This window comes from Trachurus trachurus, assembly GCF_905171665.1.
Source record: "Trachurus trachurus genome assembly, chromosome: 5".
NCBI lineage: Eukaryota > Metazoa > Chordata > Actinopteri > Carangiformes > Carangidae > Trachurus > Trachurus trachurus.
Window position 1 is genome coordinate 11987207 of NC_139896.1, and position 27981 is coordinate 12015187.

At 42.7% G+C, this 27981-nt stretch overlaps 2 protein-coding genes across 2 annotated transcripts in view; one reads left to right on the top strand and one right to left on the bottom strand.

Moving 5' to 3' along the window:
• Window positions 1-354: 354 nt before the first annotated feature.
• LOC310986260 (transcription initiation factor TFIID subunit 4-like) lies at window positions 355-13162 on the top strand. Its single transcript, XM_083972105.1, has 15 exons — window positions 355-2618; window positions 3032-3165; window positions 3481-3597; window positions 5019-5108; window positions 5305-5427; window positions 5582-5671; window positions 7048-7278; window positions 7416-7557; window positions 7650-7752; window positions 7927-8096; window positions 8191-8321; window positions 8523-8648; window positions 9577-9633; window positions 9750-9872; window positions 11844-13162. The coding sequence occupies exons 1-15, from the start codon at window positions 1787-1789 to the stop codon at window positions 12006-12008; spliced, it is 2634 nt and encodes an 877-aa protein (XP_083828231.1). The 5' UTR covers window positions 355-1786; the 3' UTR covers window positions 12009-13162.
• A 6911-nt stretch (window positions 13163-20073) lies between these two features.
• cdh4 (cadherin 4, type 1, R-cadherin (retinal)) overlaps window positions 20074-27981 on the bottom strand; it is a 74772-nt gene continuing 66864 nt past the window's right edge. The window contains exons 10-14 of the mRNA XM_083972716.1: window positions 26009-26245; window positions 24995-25228; window positions 24698-24837; window positions 22099-22263; window positions 20074-21592 (exon numbers count right to left, since the gene is read on the bottom strand). Of these exons, the coding sequence (XP_083828842.1) occupies window positions 21386-21592; window positions 22099-22263; window positions 24698-24837; window positions 24995-25228; window positions 26009-26245 (983 nt within the window). The 3' untranslated portion in view covers window positions 20074-21385. The remainder of the gene's footprint in view (window positions 21593-22098; window positions 22264-24697; window positions 24838-24994; window positions 25229-26008; window positions 26246-27981) is intronic.

Consider the following 27981-nt stretch of genomic DNA (forward strand, 5'->3'; position numbering starts at 1 on the left):
TAAACTTGAGATAAGAAATAGAGATTAGTATAGCATAAATAAATACATTAGGCTACTAATAGAAATATTAGCGTAACAGCTAGGCTAGGCTAATAATAAATTAAAAATAAGAAATGGTGGATGATCTTAAAGTAGCATTATCGCAAATACGGCAATAATTGCAATAAAAAAAACTGAAATATGCAATGAATAGGTCCAGGAGAGCTATAACTATACACGGTTTTGCGTAGGCCTATATGCGATAGGCCTACGCAAAACCGTCTTTGGCTGCACCACTGGCCGCATAGTGGCCGAACAAAGAATTGGAATTTGCGATAGTGCTACTTTAAATCAATGTGATGACGTGTGAGCAAGACAACTTCTTCAAGTAGCCTATAGCCTATAAAAACATGAATTGATCTGCAGGAAGATTGGCTTTTAGTTTGCTATAGATTAAGTCTAGGCCTTCTTATTTACTAGTGTTTTATTTTTCTGTATTGTATAAAGTTGACAAAATAGTATATAATAGTATATAATAGTAGGGAGTAGGGACAGTGCATTTGCAGAATAGCTCCTTTTCAGTGTCTGTTAGACTTCTTTTAACATGAAAACTGGGGCTTGCCCAATGGCCAAACTTCAATATTTGAAAAAAAAATAAATAAATAAATAAATGACACATTTTACTTAAATTTATGCTGAAATGAAAAAGTGCACTGCCACGTTCAAAACATAAAAGTGTCCTGTCCATTTTGCTGCAATCGTAATTTCGTTTATTCAGCCTAATAGAAATAAATTGCATGCTGCATATTTGCAGTTTTTTTTCAACGCATAAGTGAAAGTAAAAGAAAACACAAAGATTCAGTCAGGTCACGGAGGGGTTTGACCGCACTACATCCCGTAACTGACAGCACAGCTCAGCACATTACAATATTTCCTCTGTAAGAGAAGGGTGGGGCGCCCTCAAACGCCTCTTTTACAACAGCAACTTCACTCGCTGGCCAAAACGGTGCAGCCATCTTGCACGGCGCATCGGGACCAACTAAACTCTCGAATCTGGCTTGTTAGCTTGTTGCAAACCACGTTATTATTCTACCAAAAGTCACTCCGCACGACGCTGAGGCGAAATAGTCATCGGGACACCGTAAACACAGAGGCGACGGTGAAACATTTGATGGAAACAGTTTCGTCTCCGGTACGATGTTGTTCCGTCTCGTACATCCCCTGGAATGACAGTTGAAGCCATTGGAACCGCCTTTTAGAATGCGGAGCAGCCAATCACAGCTCGCCAAAGTCCCGTTGACTTGTTGTGCGCATGCGCATGTCAGTTGGTAAGTACCTCACTTCTCTCACAAGCTCACAGGAGTGTGAAGATGGCGGTTCGCCCGGGCCCGCTGGATGAGCTGCTTTTACACACAGAGGTGAATAAAGCGGTAGTTTGTCATCCTGTCCGGTTTGTAGAGTCACAACTATCGGTTTTGTGTCACAACAACCACTGGGGTAGGCACGAAGCAGCCGGTAATTACATGGCTATAGTTCCGGGACAAGGGGGTAGCGAGAGCTAATGTCCAGCTGGGGACTTGGTCAAGACGATTGCTAAAGCAGGTACGCGTTGGTAACTACTTATGTTGTTTTCCTCTTTGTCTCGAAAAGAGTAGTACACGAAAACCAAGCACCGGAGCTGTCAGAGGAATCCAGTAGATGTGTCAGAGTCTCTTGCCCCATCCTCACATTCAAGATTGTTTGTGCTCCGTCTAAACAAGTTGAAGCGCAGGGGGTCTCATCACAGCGAGGTCCCCATGGTTCAACTATGGACGCGTCGACGGCCAGCACGGACTCCTCCACCACCACGGGACACGATCCTCCTGGCAAAACACTTGTTGTTGTTAGTGGCGGTGCAACTTCTCTCCCTAATCACCAGGGGAAAGTAGGCTCATACTCAGCGCAGACTTTCAATGGGAGCCAAACTATGAACTCTCACACTCCAGGAAGCGCTGCTGCTGCTGCTGCTGCTGCTGCCCCTCTCGGGGGGGCGACACTAGTGACAAGTGGCACTGGTAACAGCAGCGTCTCTGCGGTATCTGTCGCAGCTGTCAACAGTGGACCAGTGTTGTCTAAAGGGCTGGCCAGTCCCATAATGCCCCCCTCGTCCAACAGTGTAATCCAGACGCCTCTCATGAACTCGCAGAGTGTTGTCGCTGCAGCTCAGCCAACAGGACCCACTGTGACACTCGTCAGGCCGCCTATGCAAACCGCGGGGTCGGGTGCAACTTTGAATGGGAACAATAATACGAGCGCTGCTGCTGCTGCTGCTGCTGCTGCTGTGGTTGCCAATACAACGGTGCAGTCAGGTATTGCTGGCATACAAACTCCGCTTGTAAACAATGGCCAGCCGTCCAACTCGGCGTCTGTCAGCAGCGGTAGGTCGCACATTATCAAGGCAGAGCCACCTACAACAATAATACAATCGGCGCGGTCGTCGCCGGCTCTCACTCCCGGTGCCATCAGCGCTCCACGGACTCAGGCTCCGGTAGCTTCTGGTCCAGCGGGGATCCGGACTATGACGCCTCAGATGTTGGCCCCAAGACTCCCCCAGACCTCCCCAGGACAGCCCAGCATACACAACATCCAGCTCCCCCCGGGTGAGTCAAGTCAGAAGTTTTTATTTCATGTACACTGGAATTTATTTCCTCATTATTTCCCACACTGATTCATTAGGTTTAATTTTAATTTCAATAAGCACGTGGTAATATTGTTATTGACTACTGCTCATCCAACACAGAAGCCTTTAACAAATGTGTGTCCCTGACTGTAGACTCCCTATGATAATCAGGCTGAACCACTGATCTGCTGTGGTTAATGCTGACCACTCCATGATTTTGATCAGATATGCTCTGGATCAGCTGTGAGCTGTTGTATTTATCCAGAAAAAAAACAAAACTGGCTTGACAAGTTTCTATTCAGCAAGTGTAGGTGCTGATACAATTTTATTTAAGTTGTCTCTTCTCATCAATATACGGTCAGGTTGCCTCATGTTTTGTCTGATCTGATTCAGGGATGGTGCTTGTACGCAGCGAGAGCGGACAGCTGCTGATGATTCCTCAGCAGACTCTGGCCCAGATGCAGGCCCAGGCACAAGGAGGCATGGCGCCCCGCGCTGCCACACCAACAAATGTGCCTCCAGGCCAGGTAAGATCACACACTCTGCCAAACAAAAGCTTTACATCAGTGTCAATTACGTCAAATTTCTTAAGTGGCAAGGGCATTATTACAGCTCATGCTCAGCTTGACTTCCTGCCTGCAGCTGTGAGAGTGACCTGTTGAGTATAATTAGTTTATAGCACATTTGTAGGTATATGGACAGCGGTGCTGTTGTATTGCACAGTTTAATGCAACATATGGCTGTGTTTTCTTTTTTAATTAATTTAGATATAAATGGAGGATGCCTTTTCTAGTTTGATGAAGGAGTGTTGCACATAACATTTCTCTTTGTGCCTCCTTTAGGCCCCAGGAAACATCATCAGCAGGCAAGTGGCTCCCAGCACTATAATTCGACCGGGCTGTCCAGCTCCAACGACACTCGCAGCGACCACTTCTCTTCACAGGCCTCCTGTTCTTCAGGTAACTCTGTCTGACTGTGGGGATTACATCACACAATTTCTTAGAATATGCATTTAGTTTGTTGCACACTGGATTGTGTCCACTATTTGCATAAGCTGCAGCCTTTCTCACCCATTGTTCCATGACAGAATCATTATGTCACTAAGCACTTAAGCCACAGAGAGCAAATATATCTGAGTTACATTTATCTCATTTACACAAAGTGTCTCATTAACTGTTTGAAATTGGGTCAGCATGTTATTGCATTATAATTCACCATAATATTATCAGTTAATGTGTCACCAGTGACACCAGAAGGATCCTATTATGAGTGCATTTTCTCACATTGAAAAGGACACAAACTCTCATTTTCTAGATGTGTTAGTAAGCGCATAATGTGAATTAATGTCTTTCATTTTACCTGGACTTATTGGCAGTCCTGAATGTTGTTTCCTGGATTTAGTATGGCAGAGCTGAGGCGTAGACTTGAAGGAATTGTGCTTGTTTTATAAAGTAATATTCTATAAATGCTCTCAGCTAGAGAGCTGAGGATATGCTGGACTCTGGACGTGATGCGTAAACGTACAAAATAAATGAGACCAGAAGACCAGAGTAAGACCAAAATAAACCAAAGCGTGCTCAGATTTCTATGTCACAGTCTAATGCAAATGCTATTATACAGTTATAAATAACTATAACAAAGTAGTGTGATAAGGGAGGGTGGGAAAAAAGTTAGCATATTTATGCATTTTCTAAATGTTTTCTTATTATATATCTGCATAATTTGTTTATATATTTCTACTTTTATTTTTTCATATATTTCATTCTGTGTCAGTGTGTTAATTAAGTAGGCCATCCTTCATCAGTCCATAGCTGGATTGGTTATAGCAGTGCCATCGATTGGGTGGATATGTGCTACTACTCCCTTGACTGGTACACAGGAGCTTTGCCTTTCCAGAGTTGCCAACTTGGGAACTTTGACACTCAATTTTTTTTCTGACACTTGAATGACATTTATTTCATTTCATTTCATCATAGTCGCCCAAATTGGCAAAGTGTCTGTACCAGACAAGGTAGCAAATTCATTTAGACAATCGCACCGCTAAGATCAATCTAGCTTCAGACTGAGGAAGGACTAACTAATTACTAAACTAATTAACATATGGTTATGTAAGTAAGTGAATACATACAATCCTCACAAAATTCTAAACATATTCCACTGCCACCTTTTTGCTTGTACCTTTGAGTAAACTAAAGACACTGTATTTATTTTTTGAAGAATACTGAATTGAAATTCAGTAAAACGCGCAACTGTTTCTTATCAGAAATCTATTTGAAACTGCACCAGGACACACACTCTCCACTAAAGACTTGACAAACATGTTTTAAAACCTTTCAACAACTAAAATAACAAGTTATGATGGTGATGTCTCAATTACCAGAGCTCTGTTGGGGCAGCAGTACCAGGAATGACCACCAGGACTGTCACTCAAACAGCTGGGACCACAGTTACTTCAGTAACAGTGAGCAAAGTGAGTGAGTTAAGAGATCCAATATTGAATGCTGGGTTTGTAAATGTGTACTGTTAAGTGACGTATTTCATGTAGACACTTAACTTGTACTGTATTTCTTACAAATATAGTAAAAATAAAAGACGGCCAAGTGTTTTCTGGTCTATGTCATGGTTATTCACAAATGAGACATTCCTTGGTTTTGTGTTTCTGACAGGAGACCATGGAGAATGTGAAGAAATGCAAGAACTTCCTGTCTACGTTGATAAAGCTGGCATCCACTGGGAAGCAATCAACCGAGACTGCAGCCAGTGTGAGGGAGCTGGTCAAGGACCTGCTGGTGAGTGAGCTGTACACACTGACAGTGACTCTAACATGTCAAATGCCTTGTTGTTTTCCACTTTTGACAAAGTCTTCGACAATTATATATATGAACTTATTTGAAAACGCCCTTGACAGCTCACACTCCTCATCTTGTTTATATTTTGTACTAGGAGGGCAAACTGGAAGCTGAGGAATTCACCAGCAGATTGTACAAAGAGCTCAATTCCTCCCCCCAACCTTACCTTGTGCCTTTCCTCAAGGTGAGAAAACATATCTTGCTGTCACTGTCAGTGATACGCTGTCCAGAGAACATCAGATAAAGGCGTGGTTTATTCTCTCTGGACCATGGGAAACTTGATGTCGTATTTAAAGGAGAAATCCAGGCAAATTCAACCTGGGGCTATAGTTCCTTAATATTTTAGGTCTAAAAGAATGGATCTGAAGATTTTCTTTTTTAATTTCTCCTGTTATGCAGTAGTTCTGTCTAGGGATGTCACAATTACTTGTTTTCACAATTAATCGTGGTATTAAACGCCACAATTAATTGATCGTATTAGATTCCTAAATACCGTCACTTTCTGAAAAAGATTATGTTGGAACCATATCTGCAGATGTGCACCAAAGTAAAGGTAAATGCACAGATACTGGTCCATTTATCTAAAGTAACACTGAATTAGTAGGCATTTAAATGTAAGCGTGTCATTCGTATTGTGAAAAAATCATTAAAATAAACATAAACATTTGATATAGGTGACAATTAATGACTTAAATATTTCAAACACATCCACCCCCAGTGGATTAATAACTGGTCCTATATTAAGAGATTAGTCATGTAATTATATTTTGACTATATATGATTTTACACATTCATAGTGTTGTGAAATTTATTGATGCATAATAATCATGATAATCATAATACCGTGATTATTTCTCTGACAATAATCGTACCAAGAAAATCTATAACCGTGACATCCCTAGTTCTGTCTGTCCCTGCATCGGCACACCAGCATATAATGGGAGCAGATGGATCTTAGGCTGTGTATAGGCTGTTTACATCCCACAAAACCGTGTTTTTTTTTTCACAGACAACATCAGATGGCTATTCAAACATACACCAAGGAAAGCGGACATGATTGTAAACTGAGCTGTAATAGTAAAAGTCTCGTGAAGTCTCGCACAATCTCGCAAAGTTTTCGTAGCAGTAAGAGTAAATCTGGCTATTGTTTATTCTACCTATAAACACACTGAGTGCGTCAGCTTGACTCTCGCGTGAGACTTTGCGAAATCGCGAGACTTCGTGAGACTTTGCATTACAGCTACGTTTACAAACATGCCCGCTTTCTTGAAGTAAACAAACCCCTCGGTGTATGTTTGAATAGACATCTGATGTTGTCCGTAAAAAAAATGTTGGTTTTGTGGGATGTAAACAGCCTAAACAGCCTAAGATCTGTCCGCTCCCATTATGCCGGTGTGGTGATGCGGGGACAGACAGAACTAATGCATAATAGGAGAAATCTTCAGATCCAAATCTTTTTAGACCTAAAATATAGGAAACTATAGCCCCAGGTTGAATTTGCCTGGAATTGTCCTTTAAGTGCATTTCTAAAGTGTTCATCTACTTGTATGTTTTCTGTAGAGAAGTCTGCCGGCTTTGAGGCAGCTCACTCCAGACTCGGCAGCATTCATCCAGCAGAGTCAGCTCCCCCAGCCAGCCTCAAGTCCAGTCTCCTCCACCTCACCCACCCCCAGCCCCAGCCCCACCCCCACCACAGTGGTCCTGGGCAGCCCTGCCCCTCGCCTCACTGGCCCAATCAGCAGGCCCCAGCTACAGCCAGCTGTCAGCAAGCCAGGACAGACCCCCCCACTGGTAAACTCACTGCTCGGTTTCTCAGATGTCAGCTCAACTTGAAAATTTTGAGTTACATCAAAATATAGTGAACATGAAATGATCCATATGTGTCACCGTGGTAACAATGACATAATCGGCACTTGAAACCTTGTCAGGTTCTCCAGCCTCAGCAGCAGAGAGCAGTGTTGAGACCTCAGGTAACCTTACCAGCGACCCCCATGGTGACTCTCAGGAATCAGGCCCCTGGCCGCATCATGCTGGGACAGCAACAGGTCCAGCTGAAAGAGCTGCAACCAGGTGATGATGTGAATCTGACAACCACCTCTCCGTGCATGTGGCTGTCTTTCTCTGAGTGACCTTTAATATTGTGATTTTTGTGTCTCTCCCAGTTCCTGTGAGGCCAGAGGTGCCATCTGCTTCTAAACAAATCTCTGCTGCAGCCTTGACTCCAGCTCAAAAGAACAAGCTGAAGGAGGCGGGTGGCACTTTTAAGTAAGAGAGTTTATCATTTTATTTTCCACAAACATTATGATGGTGTCACATAAAGGATAATACAAATCCAATGAATAAATAAAAAGCCCTTAACAAATACTCTATGTCTTGTGGATTCATTATCATCAGGCTAATGTTTGTCTAAGGTTTATCTCACTGCGTTTATGTTTGCAGGGATGATGATGACATCAACGACGTGGCCTCCATGGCTGGAGTGAACCTATCAGAGGAAAGCGCTAATATCCTGGCAACCAATTCTGGACTAGTAGGAGCGGTGACACATTCCTGTAAGGATGAGACCTTCCTCTCCTGCGTCACGCTGCAAAGGAGAATGCTGGAGATAGGTTAGACACTTTAACATTAACAGCACACAACCACCATCTATTCACCCAATCGTCCTTTTCCAGAGGCAGTAAATACATGGCTGTTCTCTTCCAGGCAGGAGGCATGGTGTGACAGACTTGGGTGCTGAGGTGGTGAACTTTGTCTCTCATGCTACACAGCAGCGACTCCGGAACCTGCTTGAAAAAGTTACCCAAGTGGCCCAGCAGAAAAATGTCAACTTAAAGGTTTGTTCACAGCTGCACTGTGGACATGACAATGTGACCTTTTCCCATCCTGGTTTAAATTCAGCATCAATCTCTTGCAGAGAAGCAGCACTGATGCTATGACGTGTCCAATGTGTTTTAAGATGCAAATATCACCTGCATCTCTACAGTGTTTTGCATCTACATATATACAGTAAGTTCTCCATCGTTTCCTGTTTGCAGGAGGATGACAACCACGAGCAGAACAGTGATGTTCGGGCTCAGCTCAAGTTCTTTGAGCAGCTGGACCAGTTAGAAAAACAGCGAAAGGAGGAACAGGAGAGAGAGATCCTCCTGAAGGCAGCTAAGGTACGGCACCACAAATGTCAAACTTCAAAATAATCCATCCACAGGCTATTGTTGAAATGACAGAAAGTCCCCATCATATTAAAACATAACGCAGCAGCTTTGTGGTGAGGAATAAAGAAGAATCTGTTCATTCAAATAGCGGGTTTGAAATAATGTGTGAATAGACAGTGAGATTTGGATGAAAACACCTTTCTGTTGAGAATAGATAAAAGATTATTTCGGAGATTGAAAGAACAGCTTATGCAACCTTTAAGATATGCATTTTGTTGCCTTGATGTTTTAAATTCAGCAGGCACATCACTGATGGTCCTCTAGGTTCAGACAGATTTTCAGCAGCTACAAGCATCCACTTTTATTATTATTTTATTGTCCAACTCTGATGTCTGTTATTTTTTAATGCTTAGATGAATTCAAGGCCCTTGTATTTATAATAGCAAGTGTGGAATGAATAGTTATCTGCTTGGCGTACATTTAGTGTTTTGGGTAGGATGCAGCTTTTCTCTTCTCCAGAGGTACATTAATATTCTCTGAAGTTTGACAAATGGCCACCTGTGATTGCTTTTGACTCACCCTCAGGATGCCAGTTAGGATGTTACTCAAAGTGATTTTAACAAATCTATAGTGTGGTTTATCAGATGGCGCTTTGGATAAATTTATAACATTAGATTTAAGTCTAATAACTCTATGACATTAAGAATAAAAATGATACATAGCTTTGATAAATCATGTGGGCTTTACACAGCAAGTTAAAGCAGTGAAAACAATCTTGTGCAGCTGATGTAAAGTCTAAAAAACATTTCAGCTTTGAACGAAATATTGATGGATGTGGGAATATTCAGAAGACTTCAGACTCGGCCAAAATAAGTAGTTAATGACCTTGGCTCTTTCTTCTGCCAACATTAACATGTCTCTCCTTTTGGTTCTGCAGTCTCGAGCTCGACAAGAGGACCCAGAGCAGCTGCGTCTGAAACAGAAGGCAAAAGAGGTACGCTGAGAGAAAGGGTGGGGGGGGGGGGGGGTTACAGTCAGCTGTCGGCTGTTTCTGTATGTTTAATCACTTGTAGGCTTGACTTCCATGTTGGCATGTGTGTGTTTGTCCAGATGCAGCAGCAGGAGCTGGCTCAGATGAGACAGAGGGAGGCCAACCTGACGGCACTGGCAGCCATCGGCCCCAGAAAGAAAAGGAGGATTCTGGACTCTCCGTCTTCCTCTGCTGTGGCTGAGGTAACTTTAACCACTGAGCGTTTCCCAGAGAGTGTTGTTTATCCCGGGAGAGCTGTCAAGTCAAGTCCTGTTGTAAAGTCCCCATGTACTTTTGTACATTGTTTATGTCTGATGCTCTCCTAACTCATAAACACTTGCCATCCTCACTCTGTAGAGGAGATGTCTTCACATTGCCTGTTGGAATAAACTGGGCCTGGACAGAATGGAAAGCCATTCATAACTCACACTCACCATAGTTAAAACAGCAGTGGCAGTAATAATAACAGCATGATATATTTAAAAACCTTCTATTTGAGTGTAAAATAGTTTCAACAGACATAGTTTACCACCAACAGTTTGTTTTGTGTGTTATTTTCTGTATTGACTGTGTCAGTCACACAGTGTTTGACAAAGTCTGTCACTGACAGGCCCACACTACCTTGACAGACACCTGCTGTCAGGCGTCTGTGCTGTTGCCAGACTGGAGATGGAAAATGTAATAAAGCTTCTGCTTAAGTCTGGCAGAGCAGTTAAACAAGTCACCAGTTACATTCAATCAATACAATGTGGCAGACTTCGTAATGTGCTAACCAACCATGCTGCGGCTGTTGGCCGTGCTTGGCTCAACATCAATGTTGCTGGTTGAGTTTATTGATTTTTCGTTTCACCACCACACCTCCAGATTCTTGGCTCCCTCGGCCACCATGCACCTCTCCATGTTTACTTTTCACATGTTTGTTGGGTTCTCCTCTGTTTAGTGTTGCTGCCTTTCTCTCCACTCTTCCTCTTGTTTTGGCCCGCTGGGGAGCATCTAAAAGAGCAGGACTTGTTCTGCAAAAGAGCTGTTAAGCCAGTTGCTGAAATAAATGAGCTGTTTCATTTAAGTGTCTCTGAATGGAAAAGGTACATAAACGATTGTTAAGGAAACGATGTGTAATTTATCTCCCTTCATTTACTGACTTCGGCTCAGGTAACTATTTAAAGGAAGTGTTTATTTGTGCACCTCTTCTGCCCCCAGTCACAGCGGTGCTGCTGTTGTGCTGTTTTTCAGTCCGTGGACTTGTTTTTATTGTTTCTTGGAAAATACAAGGGGAAAGATGTCTCTGAGTTTTACCTAGTCCTCTAGAGGGCATGGGAATGGTTGAAACTGAGAATGGGTGATCCATGACTTTATATGAAAATCTGTGATAGTTCTTACAGTAGGAGTCTCCAGAGCCACATTTTGTCACGATGACACATAGACACACATACGCAGACAGACTCTGAAGGTAAAAGCAATACCAGCTCTGCTGTCACAGCAGGTAATAACAGTTAAATAAAACAGCACAACACCTGGGAGAGATTTTGAGTCGTGTAGTTTTATGAGTAACAAAGGCCGAAGCTGCAGCTTCATGAATAATCTGCAGGAGTTTCCAACTCTTAGCTGTTTCAACCAGTTCATCAGCTCAATCTCTTTCTAATAGCTCTGTATGTCTCAAACATGAATGCTTTACTTTTAGTGATACATTTTTAATTTGTGATTGAATTAATTACTCTTAGCCTATTTTTTAGTTTCAGTATTTTTATCATTATCTATTTTAACCTTTTAATCTTGACTATTAGCTCGCACCACACCTCTCAACTCATTTACTAGTTTTAATGCACTGTCAACTGCATCATAATCAGATGTTACAGCTGACTCAAAATGTGGATATCTTAGTGTGTGTGTGTGTATTTTTTTTAACAAAGTGATTTTTTCTTAATGCTAATTCACAATCTTTTCTATGAATTTACCTGCAAGAGAACATGCAGACTGTGCACAGACAGGCCTGAGCCAGATGGTGCTTTCAAACATTCAGCAGACTAAGCCATTTCTCTGCTCCTTGTTGGTCAAAATCAGTAATTTAAATGTAAAAATATACAAGATATGCAAGGTTGGTAAAAGTGCATGCAGGCATAAACAAGGTTTTGAGGTGTTTGTTTTTCACCCTGCCATCTCTTCTCATCCTGCAGGGATCAGGAACAGGTTCCTCTCTGTCGGGTGGGGCCGGTTCGTCGGGCTCCAGACCCACACGGCAGCGCATCACACGCGTCAATCTCAGGGACCTGCTCTTCTGTCTGGAGAACGAGAGATTTACCAGTCGCTCCCATTTCCTCTACAAGGGCTTTCTCAAATAGGCTTGATGTCAGAGAGGAGAGAAGAGAAGAGGAGGAGAGGTGAGAGGGGGGGGGATGACAAGTGTGTGGAGAGACCAACAGCTTCCACCAGAGAGAGAGAGGGAGAGCGTGAGAGACTCTTAGAAATGAAGAGGAGAAGAGCAGCAACTTGGCACATTTCAAGGTTTTTCAAATGTACCTAATGACCTGAAATACAACAGTAGCTACATTTGCTGGCCTCTCTACCTCCCTCTTCCAAAAACGCCTGTTGTCTTTCAGAGGAGTCCTGGACTTGTGCCCCTTTATTTAACCTGTAGAATTTATTTTTGAAGAAGGTGCAAAAAAAAAGGATTATATTAAGGGTTTTTGTATGAACAAATGATTTATTGTACTATTATGCACTGCAGCACAGTACAGTTTATTTTCTGATTATTTGTATGTACATTAGGCTTTAAAGCAATGAAAATCATTTGTTTTACTAGACCACCAACTAATTTTATTAATGATTATTTTATTTTTGTTTGTCAACTGAATTAGTTTCAGCTCCAAACTGTATAACCTACTGAGTTGCCTTCCTAACTATGAATAAGCCATATAGCCATCCCGAAGCAATTAACCCTGCTGTATCACATGAAGCAGTAGCTCGCTCTCTATCTGTCATCTCCGATACTTTACTTGATTTTATTTCCCAGCGTATTTATTTACTAAACTCAAGCTTAAATTAATGTTTAGTTATTTATTTAATTTCATGTGACACCTCAATTGTTTCATGTAGCTTAAATTCAAAACAGAAATGTGCATTTAAAAAAATCACTTTTGGATATTTTATGGGGTGTATAGATTTCAGTGTGTGAAGAGGTGTGTTATTTGTTTTAAATATGTTCAATTGTTCTTTTAAAATTTGTTTGACCTGTGTTCATTTCTAAAACATCAACAGGTTTCAGAAGCTTTTAACCTGTACTGCTATACCAAACAAACTGATCTCTATTTTTGTAGTTGCCCACCAACTCACATTTTTACTCTTTCAATAGTAACTGACAGTGTCCTCCACTCTTTTCCTTACCTGCTTATATTTTTGTGTGCTACTGGACAGCTCCTTAGGTTTTTAGTACCTACAACTTAAGAAACTGGAGTTTCTTCCTGTATATTTGTAAATGTTACACCTAAGGTTTTACACACGGTTTTGTATAGAATTGAGAATTTACCCATACAGCATAAAGAAAAACACATTTTCTCTATTGAAAGTTTGAATAAATAATGATTTTACAGTAACTGTTGTGGGTTGCCGTTCATAGAGATTTCCTTGGGTCATAATCATTTTTATTTTTATTTTATTTTATTGTGATGCACTAGGGGGCAGCATTGCATTGTTGGAACATCTGGACGTGTGATGCATGTGCTACACTGGATAGTGAGTGAGGCTTTGTACATGAATGAGCTGAATGCCTTTAATTCCCTCTTACTCTACCTGTTCACAGATAATTCCACGTAATCCTCTAACATCTGCGGAGCCACATGTAGTACACAGCGTGTCTCCCCTGGGCCTATACAGACATCTACTGAGTAACTCCCATGAGCACAACGCACAGCTCTCAACCCAAAATGAAAGCGCACACTCACACACAGCCTGCTACCAGTCTGTGCTGCTCTTTGTTGGGCTGTCTTGTTTGAGTCCGTCTCCATTATCAGCCCAACACACAGTGCATTGGCAACAGCTGCCACATCAGCTGCTAACATTCACCACAGCCACGGGCTGGAAATAATTAGGCCATTCTGCCAGTGGGACAGTAGCCTGATGTTACAGTGATTGGGAGCAGCTTTTGTATCTGCGTTGACCAGAGAGGAGCAATAAGTGTGTATTTGGAGTCATCAGTGGTGATGAGCCACAAATTCATTTCCCGTAATGAAAGAACATCCAGAGGCCACTAGATGGCAATAGCTCATTTTACCACATCACTGCTGACATGGACTGAGGCAGCATCTCCAGGTTCTTTATAGTTACCCTTACCTGGTCTCATTTGGTTGACTATTGTTCACATGTTTATGCTATTTGTGCTGTTCGCAACACCCACACTGCAGACCACAAGGCCAAGCTGTCAGACACTCTCTACACTTTGCAACACACACACACACAACAACAAGGAGGGGAGAAGCAGTCTATTGTTGATGAAATAAAGTGAAGTGCTGCTGTGAGAGCACAGAGTCTGATAAAAGCCCGGCTTTCTGTCGTGAATCAGCGTGGCTCGACACTGCTTCATGGCGTCTCTGTCTGGTGGCGGCGATGTTTCAGGTAAGGCCTCACCCTTTGTGCCTCGGCCCAATCCAATATTTTTCCTAGTAATCCCTCTTCCACTCCTCAACACTGCTGCTCTTTCAGAGTTAAGTCCACATAAGCTCCCACTTGAGTGCCAGAGGCAGAGCAACAACAGGGATGGTGCGGTTGCCTAGCGACGTCTCAGTCACTGCACCTGAGGGTGTTGGGTAAACACCCTGAGCCTGCCAGAGGGAAGAAGGGATAAGTAACACCACTGTTTCCTTCCATGGCATTTATTAAAGGGGGTTGTTATTAATTTGTTACATTCAGTGTTGTCATTTTTTTCTTTCACCCCAGGGTGAGATTATATAATAGACCATATCTAAAGCAAGTTTATTTGTGTGTTTGCGTGTCTGCGGGCACACACACCTGCCTGTGACTGTTCATCTTGTACTTAAGATGGGGTTCGACTGCTCAGACAGAGCTTCACAGTTGGTGTTCCTCTTGCACTTTTATGATAAGTCTCTGGTCTCTGCTTCTTTGCTTGTTTACGCTCACAGAGGGGCTCAGTTTTAATGATGGTTGGAGGCTGATGAAAGCTCCCCCGGCCCCCATTACTTACATGGATCGGAAGGTTATGAAATCCTTTATTAAGGTAAGACCCCTATAGCTATATGAATAGGAAGGTTGTGATATTTTTTTCATTGACATTACTTTGCAAACCAATGAATTCGAAATTACACTCATAATCCCACTGTATTCACGCTGTGAGACAAATGCAAAAACTAAAAGACAGTTAATTAATTTTATCCTTTTCAACGCCTCCTTGCATAGTGTTGATTAAGTTTTGAGCTTATGAATAAAACTCTCTCCTAGGTGGGACATGAGAGTGGGATGTGGGGGAATTGATGTGGCATGGAGTGATTCAGTGGCTGCCCTTTATCATCCATTAGGATGCACAAATCTGGTGGCCTATATAATACTTGAAAATGAAAGAGTGTGGTTTTTTAGCTTCTTCTGAGGAATCAAACCCTGGCATATAAAATGCAACACTAGTTCATTAGTCTACATCACCTTGCGACTCCATTTCACGTGCCTCTGCACCCTTGTTCCACCCAGGTTAATGCTGACTTTAGGATTCTTTTGTTACGGGGTCGACCGGGGCAGTCTGCTTTGGCCCGGAGATGCTATAATAAGGCCAGTGTTTATGACTGCTGCTGAAATGGGTTTGTAAGCACGGCTGAACCTGTGAGGTATTGACGCAGGGGTTAATAGCCTGTTGGCCTCTTTAATGGAGCTGAATCAGGTCAGGCAGCAGGCAGTGTCAGCCCACAGGAGAGGAACATCTCCATTTACAAAGTCATCTCCTTTATGAGGCGATACAGCCACCAAAATGTGTTGAGCATACACACCTGTGGTGCACACACACAGAGATGTGATGTGATGTTCCTGAGCACAAAAAAACAAATAAGCTGAGACTCAACATGACACAGGCTGATGTGAAAGTCAAAACGGCCATTTGCATTTTAACCCACTGATCTTTTATCTTGTTCTCAAATTGGGGTCAGACTCTTGAAATACTTGCGTGACTAATGTAAGTCTATGTCAGCAGATACTGGCAGCACACTTAGGACGGGAGACATTAAAAAAACATTGCAACACTAAGAGTCCACAGCATTGAGAGCAGCTGGGGAGGCTGTAGATAAGCGCTGTATCATGTTTGCCATCTCTGTGTAGCATGCTAACATTTGCACTAAACACAAAGTAGAGCTGAGACGTGAGCGTGTCAGTGTTTGCAGGTATTCTGTCATAGTATTAGAGGAATTTAAATTTTGACCCCGTGACTCCACCAAAATGAAACATAAAAAATCATGGTAAATCTAGCTCATGTTGACACCACAGGGAAAGTCGGTATGATTCACCATGAATATCTGTACAAAACATGACAAGCCATAAAAAAAATCTTTAGGATATTTCAGCCCTGGACCAACAAATAGATCAGCACAGCCATCCCCAGAGCCGCACCACAGGCATGGTCACATAATGCCGCCATGGAAAAAATATACAGTGAATAAAACATCTGCACATTTTTAATCAGAGGAGGAAAAAACACCAAGAGGGATATGAATGACCACAAAACACCTTTAGGCCAAAGCTCTCACCTGATCCAGAAACACTTTTTAAAATTCAGAAAGACACAAATGAATTATGTATGAGAAGTATAATCTCTTCACCATGAAGTATAAAGTATGTAAATCATGCTCTTTCGATGGAATAAGGACTTTGAATACACAGGACACACGTATAAGATCAGAGTCATAAAAGTACGACTAATCAGCTTAGACGGGGCGTGAGGCTGCCTTTACTCCCCGTCATGTTACTATAATGTCATCATTACATTTACAAGACTAATGCTGCCGCACACGTGTGGTAGTCAATTATTTATTTATACTAATGACTGTGCTGTACATTCATTATTCATAGTAAATGTTGGTCTGTCTTCCTGCAGTGATGCTGACAGAGGGGAATTGGGGGGCAGATGGGAATGGAAGCTTGATTGTACCCTAAAGGACACCAGAGACCGGCTTGGCTGTGAAGGAATCATCTTCTACCATTTAGAGATGTAGCCAGTGTCCCGGGGAAAGCACTTAACCTGTGGCCGCAGTGAGGAATAACATCCAGTTGATGAGAGCAGCAGCTCTGCTCGAGGATGCAGCTCTGGTTTCCCACTGCACTTCAGCATGTAATCACACAAAGAAGCTGCTCTCTGCAGAGCAGCAGCAGCAGCAGCAGCACAGGTTTCATGTTCTTGCATTAAGGATGTCAAATAACACAAGGGAGAACCCATGATGCATCATTCATTCTGATTATATTACAGATGTTCCTGAATACGGCACACATGTTCCCTGAATGTGTGTGAACATTCACAGGGTCACATCTCATGATTAAATGGTTCAGTCATCAGTGGTGGAAGAAGGTTTTAGTTGCAGAGAGTTCCTCATTTCAAGCTCTGAAATCCAGAAGGTCGTTTGTCTCTATATTTCACCGCTGTGATAGACTGGCGACCTGTCCAGGGTGTACCCCACCCTCACCTTATATCAGTTGGGATACCACAGGAATCCAATCAGCCACTGAGTCTTAGCCTGCAGACATCAGCTACACTGACATCCATATTCATGTTTGTTTGACTGTGTTAATGTTGATAGAAGTTGTCTTCATTTTAAGACACTGTTTTAAAATGGAAATGTAACAGTGTGGACATAGCCGTAGTGAGCCTTGGGCTCTTAATGGGTTTAATATATAGCAGCAAACTCGGTTATCTCAATTTATGGTATGTTTAACATTTATAAAAAAAAATTAAGGGAAATAACTAGTTGGCTCTTATGAAACAAATGTAAAGAAGTAAAAAGTACAATATATTCCTTTGCATATTCCACCACTGCTTCTTTTTTTAAGACTCACTGAAAAAAACACCAGTGATGTGTAAGAAATGCTCTTTTTAAATGCTGTTTGATAGGGCATAGAGAGTGTTTCAGCACTGACTGATGAGAGCACCCTGTCTTCATAATAGCAGAGTGTCTCCATTGGACCGGCCATCCATATCATAAATGGCTGGTCATTAAACAGTAACCCCCCCCTCCTCCTTGCAGCAAGAACATCAAATTTATTCTGCTGCTTTGATCTCATTTTAGAGTCCTGAAATAGCAGGAGGTTCAGAGAGGTGCCAGCAGCAGCAGCCTGTCCTGGGTGGTGCCTCCGCTGCAGAGCGACATCAACACTAAACTGTGAACAGCTGATCACGCAGCCAACATCAGAACATCAACATCAGCTGGTGTTTTTCAGATTGGACCGCTCCCAGCAGAGACCCAAGAGACCCACTATAGCTACAGTACGAGAGAGTGGAAATGAAAGGAGCCAGGCTTGGACATGTTTGAAGAGGAGAACTTTATTTACAACACACAAGCCACTGGCTTCGAGCCAGCAGCAAAGCTCTCAGTCCGTATACGCCGTTTATCAAGGGGACGACTTGAGTTCTGCCACATGGAAACCCAGTGAACTTCGACTAAACCCTTCAAAGAAACCCTCCCTGAAGTTAATCTCCTTATCAGCCGAGTGGCTACGACCAAGACGACTTTTTACCATCTTGATTATTATTTCAGAGCAGAGCAGCCCAACCTCTGATGACTCTGTTATTAACTTGGGTCCACAGGACAATTCATTATTGTTCTACTGTAAAGGTTAACATAGGTTTATTACTGGATGTTCTCATTACTGGGACACTCCAGTGGAGATTAACAAGGGACTCAAAAACATCTCTCACCAACTAGTCCGGCAAGCTCCATTAACTCTGCTCACCTCTGCTGTCTTCTGTACCACTCCTCAAATTTGTGGCCGTAGTGAATAATCCAAGATTAATAATGGCTCTATTTTCCCTCCTCATATTTAACATCTTTTTCCTAAAAGCATTTCATAATTGTTATGCATTGTCCCTGCTGTGCTTGGATCTCACTTCCTCTGCTGACCCTCTCCTCCATCCTACTAATCACCTCTCCACACGGCCTACCTGCATCTTGCCACCGCCTCATTTTTCTTCCTCTCTCTTACTGCCTGCCTCTCTGCTTTCTCTCTGGGTGTCTCATTAAAGGCGCTCTATCTAATGAGATTACGCCGTGGGGATTAATGGTGTGGCTAATTGATAGACACACAGCCGGAGAGGATTAAAACCCTTTAAGTCCCCAGCGGGTTTTTTGGCACTTCAGCTGACTAATTGAAATCACAGGATTGGACACAAATATAGTTCCTGACCCCCATACACTGCTGTAATGCTCCTTGGTCTGAGATGCAATAAAAGAAGGAATAGTTGGTTTTATTAGAAAATGAAGCCATATCCAAACAATAGGGTCAAAGATTAACTGTGTAAATCCAAATGGAGTCTGTTCTGCTTCACGGCCCTTTCTAACACTTAAAAATAAATTATTTCACGGTAAAAAGCAAAGACGCTACAATGACTCAGCGCACAAACACAAACCAGTCATTTCATGAACAAATACAGAGGGAAAACTAGTGAATATGAAGCCACTGTGTGTTGAATTTTAATGTGATTTTAGCATATTTCAAATGATTCTGATGGTGTAAGTGTTTGTGGAAAACAACTTGAAGAGTGATGCACTGTCTCTTGTTTTCGGCCCATTTACCATCAGCGCTGCTGTCGACCACACTTGGTGCATTGCCAATGCTGTGCACAAATGGTAGAAATATTAAAATCCAACACACAGTGGCTTTAACTTTAAGCTATCTGGGACACGTCAGTGATAAATAATGACCACGGAGTTATATTTGAAATCACCGAACCAACGCGGCATGATCACGACCCGATCACGATGTGAGGAGGGAACATTCAGAGAAAGATGGCACGTTTTCAAAACATGTCTTGTTTATTTTCTAAAGCACACATCCAGTATCTAGATGAATGAGTAAAAGAATTTCAATACACTGAATAATATAACAACTATCAGCAGGCATGGCTAATGAACCCTCCACTGCCCCGGGGCCAGAGGCCAACAGGAAGAACACATCCGTCAGACAATACAGAGTGAGAGGGGAAGGCTGTGTTTTATATATAAAAGGAGTGTAACAGCATTTTTAGAAATAAAAAAAGAAGGAAAACTGAACTGAAAAATGAATAAGCAGGCATTTTAAAAATGGAATTATGCTTCAACAAAAGACAAAGAAACAAAACTATCCACATATTAAAAATGAACAGGCCAAAAAATCCCCTAGGCCCAATGAAGAGCCAGAGAAAGAGAGCAGCAACGTTTATGTCATCAATACTTCAAAAATAGGTATCTTACAGTATTTTTATTTTCTCAGTGTCTTTATACAGAGTATATTCATATAGTTTCTGCTGACTATTTTCACATTCTCACCACATAGTAACAAGTGCTTCGAGTAAAACATTTTTTTGAAAAAAAAAATCATGCACCTTTTAATAGTTTCGTTGGCCTATAAAAAACGGGAATGTTCAAGGCGACAAAAAAAAAAAAATCTCTCTCAGATGCCTTTGTTCCTAGTCATTTCCAGTTCAACTTTCTTACACTGTCTGACTAATCAGATCATGCCTACATAAGCTTTACACTGTGGAGAAAGCAACACAAAACCGTACATCGCAGGCAAGCGTCTCAACATAAAGGCTCCTAAACTCATGAGTCCACAGAGGAAAGGCAGGCATTCTCCACTAAATTAGAAAACCCCCACATATATAAAAATGGTCTCACACAATGTCAGTGTGTCGCTGTAGTTGTGTTAACAGGTGATGCTTGTGAAAGTCAAACTGAGCAGGTCCTTGGAGAAGAGGGTTGCCTTTCGACCAAAACGACTCTCATTAGCGTCTTTTAGGCCAGAATTGATTGGGTTATGATGTCCAATAGTCCGCCCTGGTTGTGTCCTTCCCTCCTGGGACTGGCTGCTGCGGTTGTTCGTCTGCACCACTGTGGGAGGGAGAGGAGAGCGACAGGCAGGGCTGGTCTGAGGAGCGCAGGGGGCCGACGAGAGAACCTGCCTCCACTGTACTGCACAAATGGCAACCGATCCTGAGATAGCAGGAGTCTGATACAAAAACACACCACAAAAGGCACTTTATAAAATGACAGTGCTTCTGTTCTAAGGAAATTCAAGTTGACAGTGAAAGAGAGAGTCAGAGAGCATCTTCCCCAAAAAAACATTCTCTTCAGTGTGAGACTAAAGCAAGAGATGGTTTTGTTTTAACAATCAATCAAAGCACAACTTCACTACTCGTGTCTCTCACGACTTCCTTGATTTGTCCCGAGACGACTCCAGGTCCAGCAAGGTGAGAGAACAAAAAAAAAGAAAAAAAAAGAAACATCACACTACAAACTCGCCACTAAAAAATATAAAGCCAGAATACAGTTGCGTTGCAGCAGAATTCATGTTTGCAGGCTTGGTTGCTTTGAGCAAACTAACACCAGCCCAGGTTAAGGGTCCGTTCCTCACACGTCGTCTACCACGGAGCCTGCGTCATGTTCTCGGCCGCTGCCTGTGGTTACCAGGAGCATCCATCCATCCGACCCTGCCTCTCCCGACCCCCCGCCGCAGCCCCGCCCAGCCCAGCCCCCCTGCTCCGCTCTCAGTCATCGTCTCCTCCTCCGTAGAGGTCGGCCAGCTTCTTGAAGCGAGGGCCCCAGTCGTTGAGGTAGTCGTAGTCCTGGTCCCCTGAGCTGGTGGAGTTGAGCGAGCTGACGGAGCCGGCAGTCGAACCGCTGCCCTCGTAGTCGAACACCAGCAGGGAGTCGTAGGGAGGAGCCGTGGGGTCGTTGTCTGCCGCCCTGAGACCCTGGAGACGCAAAGACAAGAAAGGCAGAAAAGATCTTCAACCCCTCTGCTCTGAGTTACAGCACAGTAGGATACTCCCTTACTGCTCTGTGTGTGTGTGTGTGTGTGTGTGTGGTCCGACCCGCTGTATCAGGACGGTCTATAGTCGTCGGACTGGATCGAGGCCAGCTGCTGTGCTTCACCAACAATATAATGGAGGTGTTGTTTTTCGCAAACTAACAGGTGCTGTGTGCCAGACTGTAAATGTTGCAGTAAATTTCTTCCTATCTGGCTCATCCACCCTTCAGGCTTTTAATGTCCCATGATGCCCTGGATGCTGTTTCTGAGCCAGACATTGAGCTGCGTACAGTGGCCAAATACAGTATTTCCAGCAGTGACAAAGATTCAGTCGTGGAGAAAACAAGATTGATCCCTATTATCCCTAAGAAGATTATGAATATTTACAAATAACCAATCTGTTAACCATGTTAACCATTAAAGAAACACCAACTCCATCCTCCGTCTTACATCATTGATGAAGTCTCCGATGTCTCCGGGGTGGGGCAGACTGGGTCTGACGGGATACTGCGACTCAGTGATCACAGGCCTCTCGTCCACCCTGCGCACCCCCGCAGGCTTATTGATGATGTGGTCCAGAGACTCGGGCTGCTGCAGCTGGCTCAGGTCATAGTCCTGGATGAACGCCATGGAGGAAAAAACTGAGAGTCAGTTTGATAGTGAAAAAAAAAATTATCATCATCCTCATTATCTAAACATTTCCTGTTTCACAGCTGTTTCTCTAACTGCAGGAGTTGAGACTATAATCAAGCTCAGTTTTCAACCTGGATTTTATTTCCCGGTCTGGTCTCATTGTGCGCCCTCACTGTCGCACACACTTTGATGTGTGTTCCTAAAGTGTGTGAAGGCTCAGCACTGACCTGCGGTGAAATCTTTGCTACAGCACTTTCTATAAAAAAAAAAAAAAAGGAATCTCTGAGCTCCTTTGTAAATGTGCACTGCTGCTGCTGGCTTCAGCTGGTCCCAAATCCTTGTTACATACTTATTCTAGACAATGTAGACTCACATTGGTTTGTCACAGTGTAACAAAGTAAAGTGTAAAGTTTCAATAGTTAGACATAGTGACAGAAAACAGCACAACATTTGAAACATCAGTGATGTCAAACTTCCACTTAACCGAGTTATTTCTATTTTTCAGCCTATAGTAGATCCTCCATTTCCTTTATGTGTCTCAGTGTGGATGAATCAAAAACACACTGAAAAACAAAAACCAACCCTATCTAATGCGTCAGGCTGCCTGCTTTGAGTTGACTTCTGTATTGATATGTTTTGTACGTTTCCCAGTGTGAACACCCTACCCCCGCTTAGAACTAGGAAATCGATCTGGGACACGAGCCACAGTGTGAAAAAATGTGAAAAACACTATAGCAGTCTGAAATGATAAAAAAAAAAACACCGAAATAGATCAAATATTACTGAATACTTTAAGTTACTATTAGATTCTTATAGAAGTAAATTAAATCAAGAGAAACATGAGCCTTGTTCTTTACTGTTCTGTTACTTTGAAAGCATGTGGAGCTCTTGCACCGTCTGTAATACTAGTCAACGCTCTCTCTCTCTCAGGAACCCACATGCATGCACAGTGCACACGCACAGACACACACAGGCGGCATCAGTCTGCTCATATTTATGTGCAAATTATACTGACGGCACTGTGTGCTCGCTGTTCAATTTACATTCATTGCCAACTTTGAAACTAAATGGTACATAAAAGACAAACAGCACTGTTAATACAAATCTATTGTTTACAACTGTTGAAGTGAGTTGAAGTTTAACTGTATTTTGTTAATACGTAGAGCAGGTTGTTGATGAACAGCTCTCCTGCAGCTGATGACTACACTACACCTACTAAATCCTCACCCAGATGCTTCAGAGCGATTATATGCTTTTATGCACTGCAGCCATGTGATGTTAATGTGTGTTGATGTACGAGATACCTAATGTGTGTGTGGGTGTTGGAAAACAGCAGGTATCCAAAAGGGCATAATTAATTACATCTCTAAATTAATCAAAGATGATGGCGTTCAAAATCATTGTTTTTATTTATGTAAGAAAAACATTAAATAAGGGTGCGTGGTGTACAGTTAATTTATAACTAAAAAATTGTTCACATCCATTTCTGAGCAGGAAAAGGGTTCATCATATAAAAAGAGCTGCAGAGTTGTGGAATTCAAGCCAAACAGCGTTTCAGCCCCAGTACTTGTCGAAGGGCAGAGGGCAGATTGTCGCCTGAAAAACACACTCGCTCGCTTTGCGAAAAATATGTTCCCACTCTGCGGTCCAGCTTGCCAAGTCGTGTTCATGGCTAATTTTGAAACTGTGGTACATGCTCTAATTTTGTGTCTCACTTTCGTGGAATTTTATTTTATCAACGTGAAGGAGCTAATTACTGAGCTTTGAAAGCAGAAACAGGCAGGAACACCAATTTACAGGAATAATTAGCAGTTTGAAATTATCCTCACACTGTCATAAAATTGAACTGGTCTGAAAATGTTAAAGCTGTGTATCTAAGGTCACACAGACCAAGGTATCTTTAATATATCTGGGTCTATAAGAGGTCTGACTTCCAAGATGTTTTGGAGGAAGACAAATCTAGAAGTTTGGAGTTACTGTGCTTCACATGAGAAGCATGTTTCTGACATTTGTGTTGTAATCCCCAAATAACTGTAAATGGCAATGCTTTATCTTAAACATCTTATCTTGTATGTATTCCTTAACCCTATTTTCAATGACAAATCAAGACAATCACTGGCAGATTGTTTGATAATAAAGAAATAATCATACATTGGAGCAATAACCACTCTAATTTATGAATAAATTATATTTTACTACTTTATTTAGTATTGTTTTCATTTATAGCTCCACAGACTCCTGAGCTACTGTGAGCCACCTGTCAGAGTATATGGGTGACTCTCACCCTTGTGGACATTAGTTATCGAATCTTTTCTATCTAGTCAGTCCATACCCTGTATAAGAGCGAGAAAACACCACAAGACGCCACAGCTCACTGTGCCTTTGGTACAGTATATTTACTGGCTACAAAGGGTACCTGGTCCTCCTCTCCTCCTCCCTCCTCATCGTACTTGAGGATGTTGTCTCTGACATCGTCCTCGGGGTCGATCAGCAGGGGCTTCGCCTGCCGCTCCTTCTCTCTGCGCTTCATCCACACCACAAACAGCAGAACCAGAACTGTGGGAAAAAGAAATGACATTATAGCAAACACAAGCTGACGAAGGATTCGGTTTATGAGCAGCACTAAATTCTGTCACTTTCATGTTGTATAACAGATGAAAATAAGCTCATGTAGACGTGTTTAGCTTCGACTGTTCCTCTGCGTTGTACTCACTGAGCAGCACGATGATGCAGATGAGGATGGCGATGATGGCCCCGGTGCCGAGGCCGGCTGCTGCTACAGCTCCTGTGGCGCTGCAGTCCCCGTTATCATCACAGGGACAAACTTTGACTCTGATCACCGAGCGGTTGGACAGAGGAGGGTTCCCCGAGTCCGACACGATGACGGGGATCTCGTACATACCTGGGTCCAGGTAAGGAATCCTTAGCCTGAGCTGAGCATAGTCACCTGGGAGGGAGTGAGGTAGCATCAGAGACGGGGGAGAGTGGAACGAGAAGAAGCGTTAAGAGAAGGAGAGCAGTGAGTGGGAGGGGAGAAGACATAGAGAAGGAGGAGAGGAAGAAGAAGGGGAAAACAAGATTAGACAGTGTACTGCAGAGAAATTACATTTTCTTTACTGCAGGATATCGTGTCCTCGTGCGTAGGTATGAGTGAATGACACACAAAATAAAAGCTGCAACCAAACAAACTGTCAGCAATCATTTTGACATGCATGTATGCAAGGCGGCATTAAAAAGAAAAAGGAATGTGTGTAACCTTCAGCATCTATCACTCAGTCAAGCTAAGACAAGAGCCTCGATGGGAGAGGAATCCAGGTATATGATCAGATTTGTCCTCAAGACAACTGCTGTGACACATCCATCTGGGTGGATTTGGTGACAGATCGGTTGCTCGGGGGACAGAGAGATGAATGGATCTCATTTATCACAAACCCGAGATGATACGTCAGCACTGGATGGCACCCGTGTCTCTCACTGCGAGCTTTGTGAGACATTTTGTTAAACTTGGACTTCTCTCACAGCTTAGAGCGAGCCCCGGTCCCCCGATTGATGGCCCCTGTTATGCTGCAGAGGGGTTTTGCATCACATCTGTTTAGTTTATGGTTTAATTCACCTCAGGATGCTGAATGGTCATATGTCATTCCTCCGTACGTCGCATTTTTTACACCACACGGGTTCACATCTTGAATTCTAGCTGCGTTAAAGACAACGTAGAGCGCTTAATTACCACTCAGCCTGGAGATGGTCCAGTTGCGGCGAACGCTGGAGGGAAAAGATGGCAGCTCGAAGACAAAGGGCCCCACATTGGGGTCAGCGTCAGCGTCTGCTGCAGTGATGTTGACCCTGGAGTTAGGGCGTGCACGTTCGCACACTTGGGCCTCCCGGGGAATCAGCACTGGAGCGTTGTCATTTACATCGATCAGGTAGATCTGGAGGGTTCCTGTCCCACTGGCTTGAGGAGAACCTGAAGGGAGGGGGGGGTGAGGAAAGAGAGAAGGAGGAGATGGTGAGATAATGTTAACGATGGAAAGGGAAGAATAATGGTTAGGTAGAAGAGGGAAGATGAAATAAGTGGAGGTGGAGCAGGAGGCAGGAAGAGGGAGTGTGATGAGAAAGCTTCAGAGGGCCACAAAACAATACTTGCATGTCTGTGACATTTTTCCAGCTGATTCATGTGTAGGAGAGAGAAAATGAGGCGTACAAGCAGAGAAACAACTGGGAATAAAAAATGTTTTGTTTACAGAGAGGCTGAAAGTGGAGGAACAATACCGTATACATTTGTAGTGGAGCACCCAAACAAAACAGCCAGAACAAATGAAAAGACATAATGTTTCAGTCCTTGTGTTCAGAACTGGCTGCTTTCTGAAAAGGCTGAGGCTCGACTCATATTGGAGAGGACAATGCTCACATAAAGATTTCTGTTATCTGCTCTCTGCAAAGCCACTGGGAGCAGACTCGGACACGAACCCTTCGCTGAATCCAACAACACAAGCTCATCATAACACACTCAGAGGTTTTTTCCATGACTCATGACCAGAACAGAACCGAATCGGGTTCAGGGAGAAACATTTGTGATGTTTTATGCACTAAGAACAAAACCTCTAATGTGCTTTGATTACAGCAGACACAGTAAATAAACTGCACTTACACTGACTGATAAATATTGTTTTTCAGCCGCTGTTTCTGCTGATTCTGTTCATCATGGTGCTAGGAGTAAGCGCCTCATTGTTTTTTAAGTGCACCACGTTCAAGTTGTTTTCAAAAAGGAACACAAACTCAAAGTTATTGTTACGAGTCAGTGCAAGTTGAGGCCGACCAACAAAAGCAGTGAAAACATTAGTAATGGGGCTGAACTAAAGTGCAAATATAAATATTTAATGTCTGGACTGTTTAAAACCCCGGACTGATGGAATGATAAGAGAACATTTATTTTAAAAAACTTATTTCACTGCATCTTTATGTTTTTGTTGATGAAAGGCCCTTTTTTCCCCTCACAATCAGCTTGTTACACTTAGCAGCTGTTTGGGTTATTTCATATGTGATGTAATCCTGCTGTTCTGTTTCTGCTCAGTGGTTAAAACTTAATGGGAATCAGTTGGAAAGAAGTGATGTCATGATTTTCATGCACTAATCACACTTTGATATAACAATTGACATGAGCATATGTGGAGAAAATAATCCACTACACATAATTTACCCCACAGCTACAAGGTACTTTGAAGATTATGATTTTACACACGCAACATAGCTTCTTCTAATATATGACGAGTTGTAAGGTTACAGTGTGCTGTATATATCCATCTAATTTAAATCATGAGCTATGCTGCTGATCCTGTTGAGGGTTGCGGGGGACTGGAGCCGGTCCCAGTGGACGGTGTAGTGCCTACAGCCATGTACAAAGCAATATATGAAGAATTAGCCTCAACGCAACCAGTTAAGGCAGCAGAATGAGGTCATATGGGTAAAATCAATATCATGATATTTGTCCAATGACTGAAAAAATCACACACAACCAATGTTCAATATAATATGCTGTGGTCCACTGAATAAACCTGACAAACTCTTCACACGTCAGTCGTTTGATTAAAATGCACACATTTAGTCATTAACCCTCCTTCTCTCTCAGTGCCAGTTTATTCATTTTGTCACTATAGGTTTCCACTTGCGCTTGAATTAATACATAACATAACATAATAACAT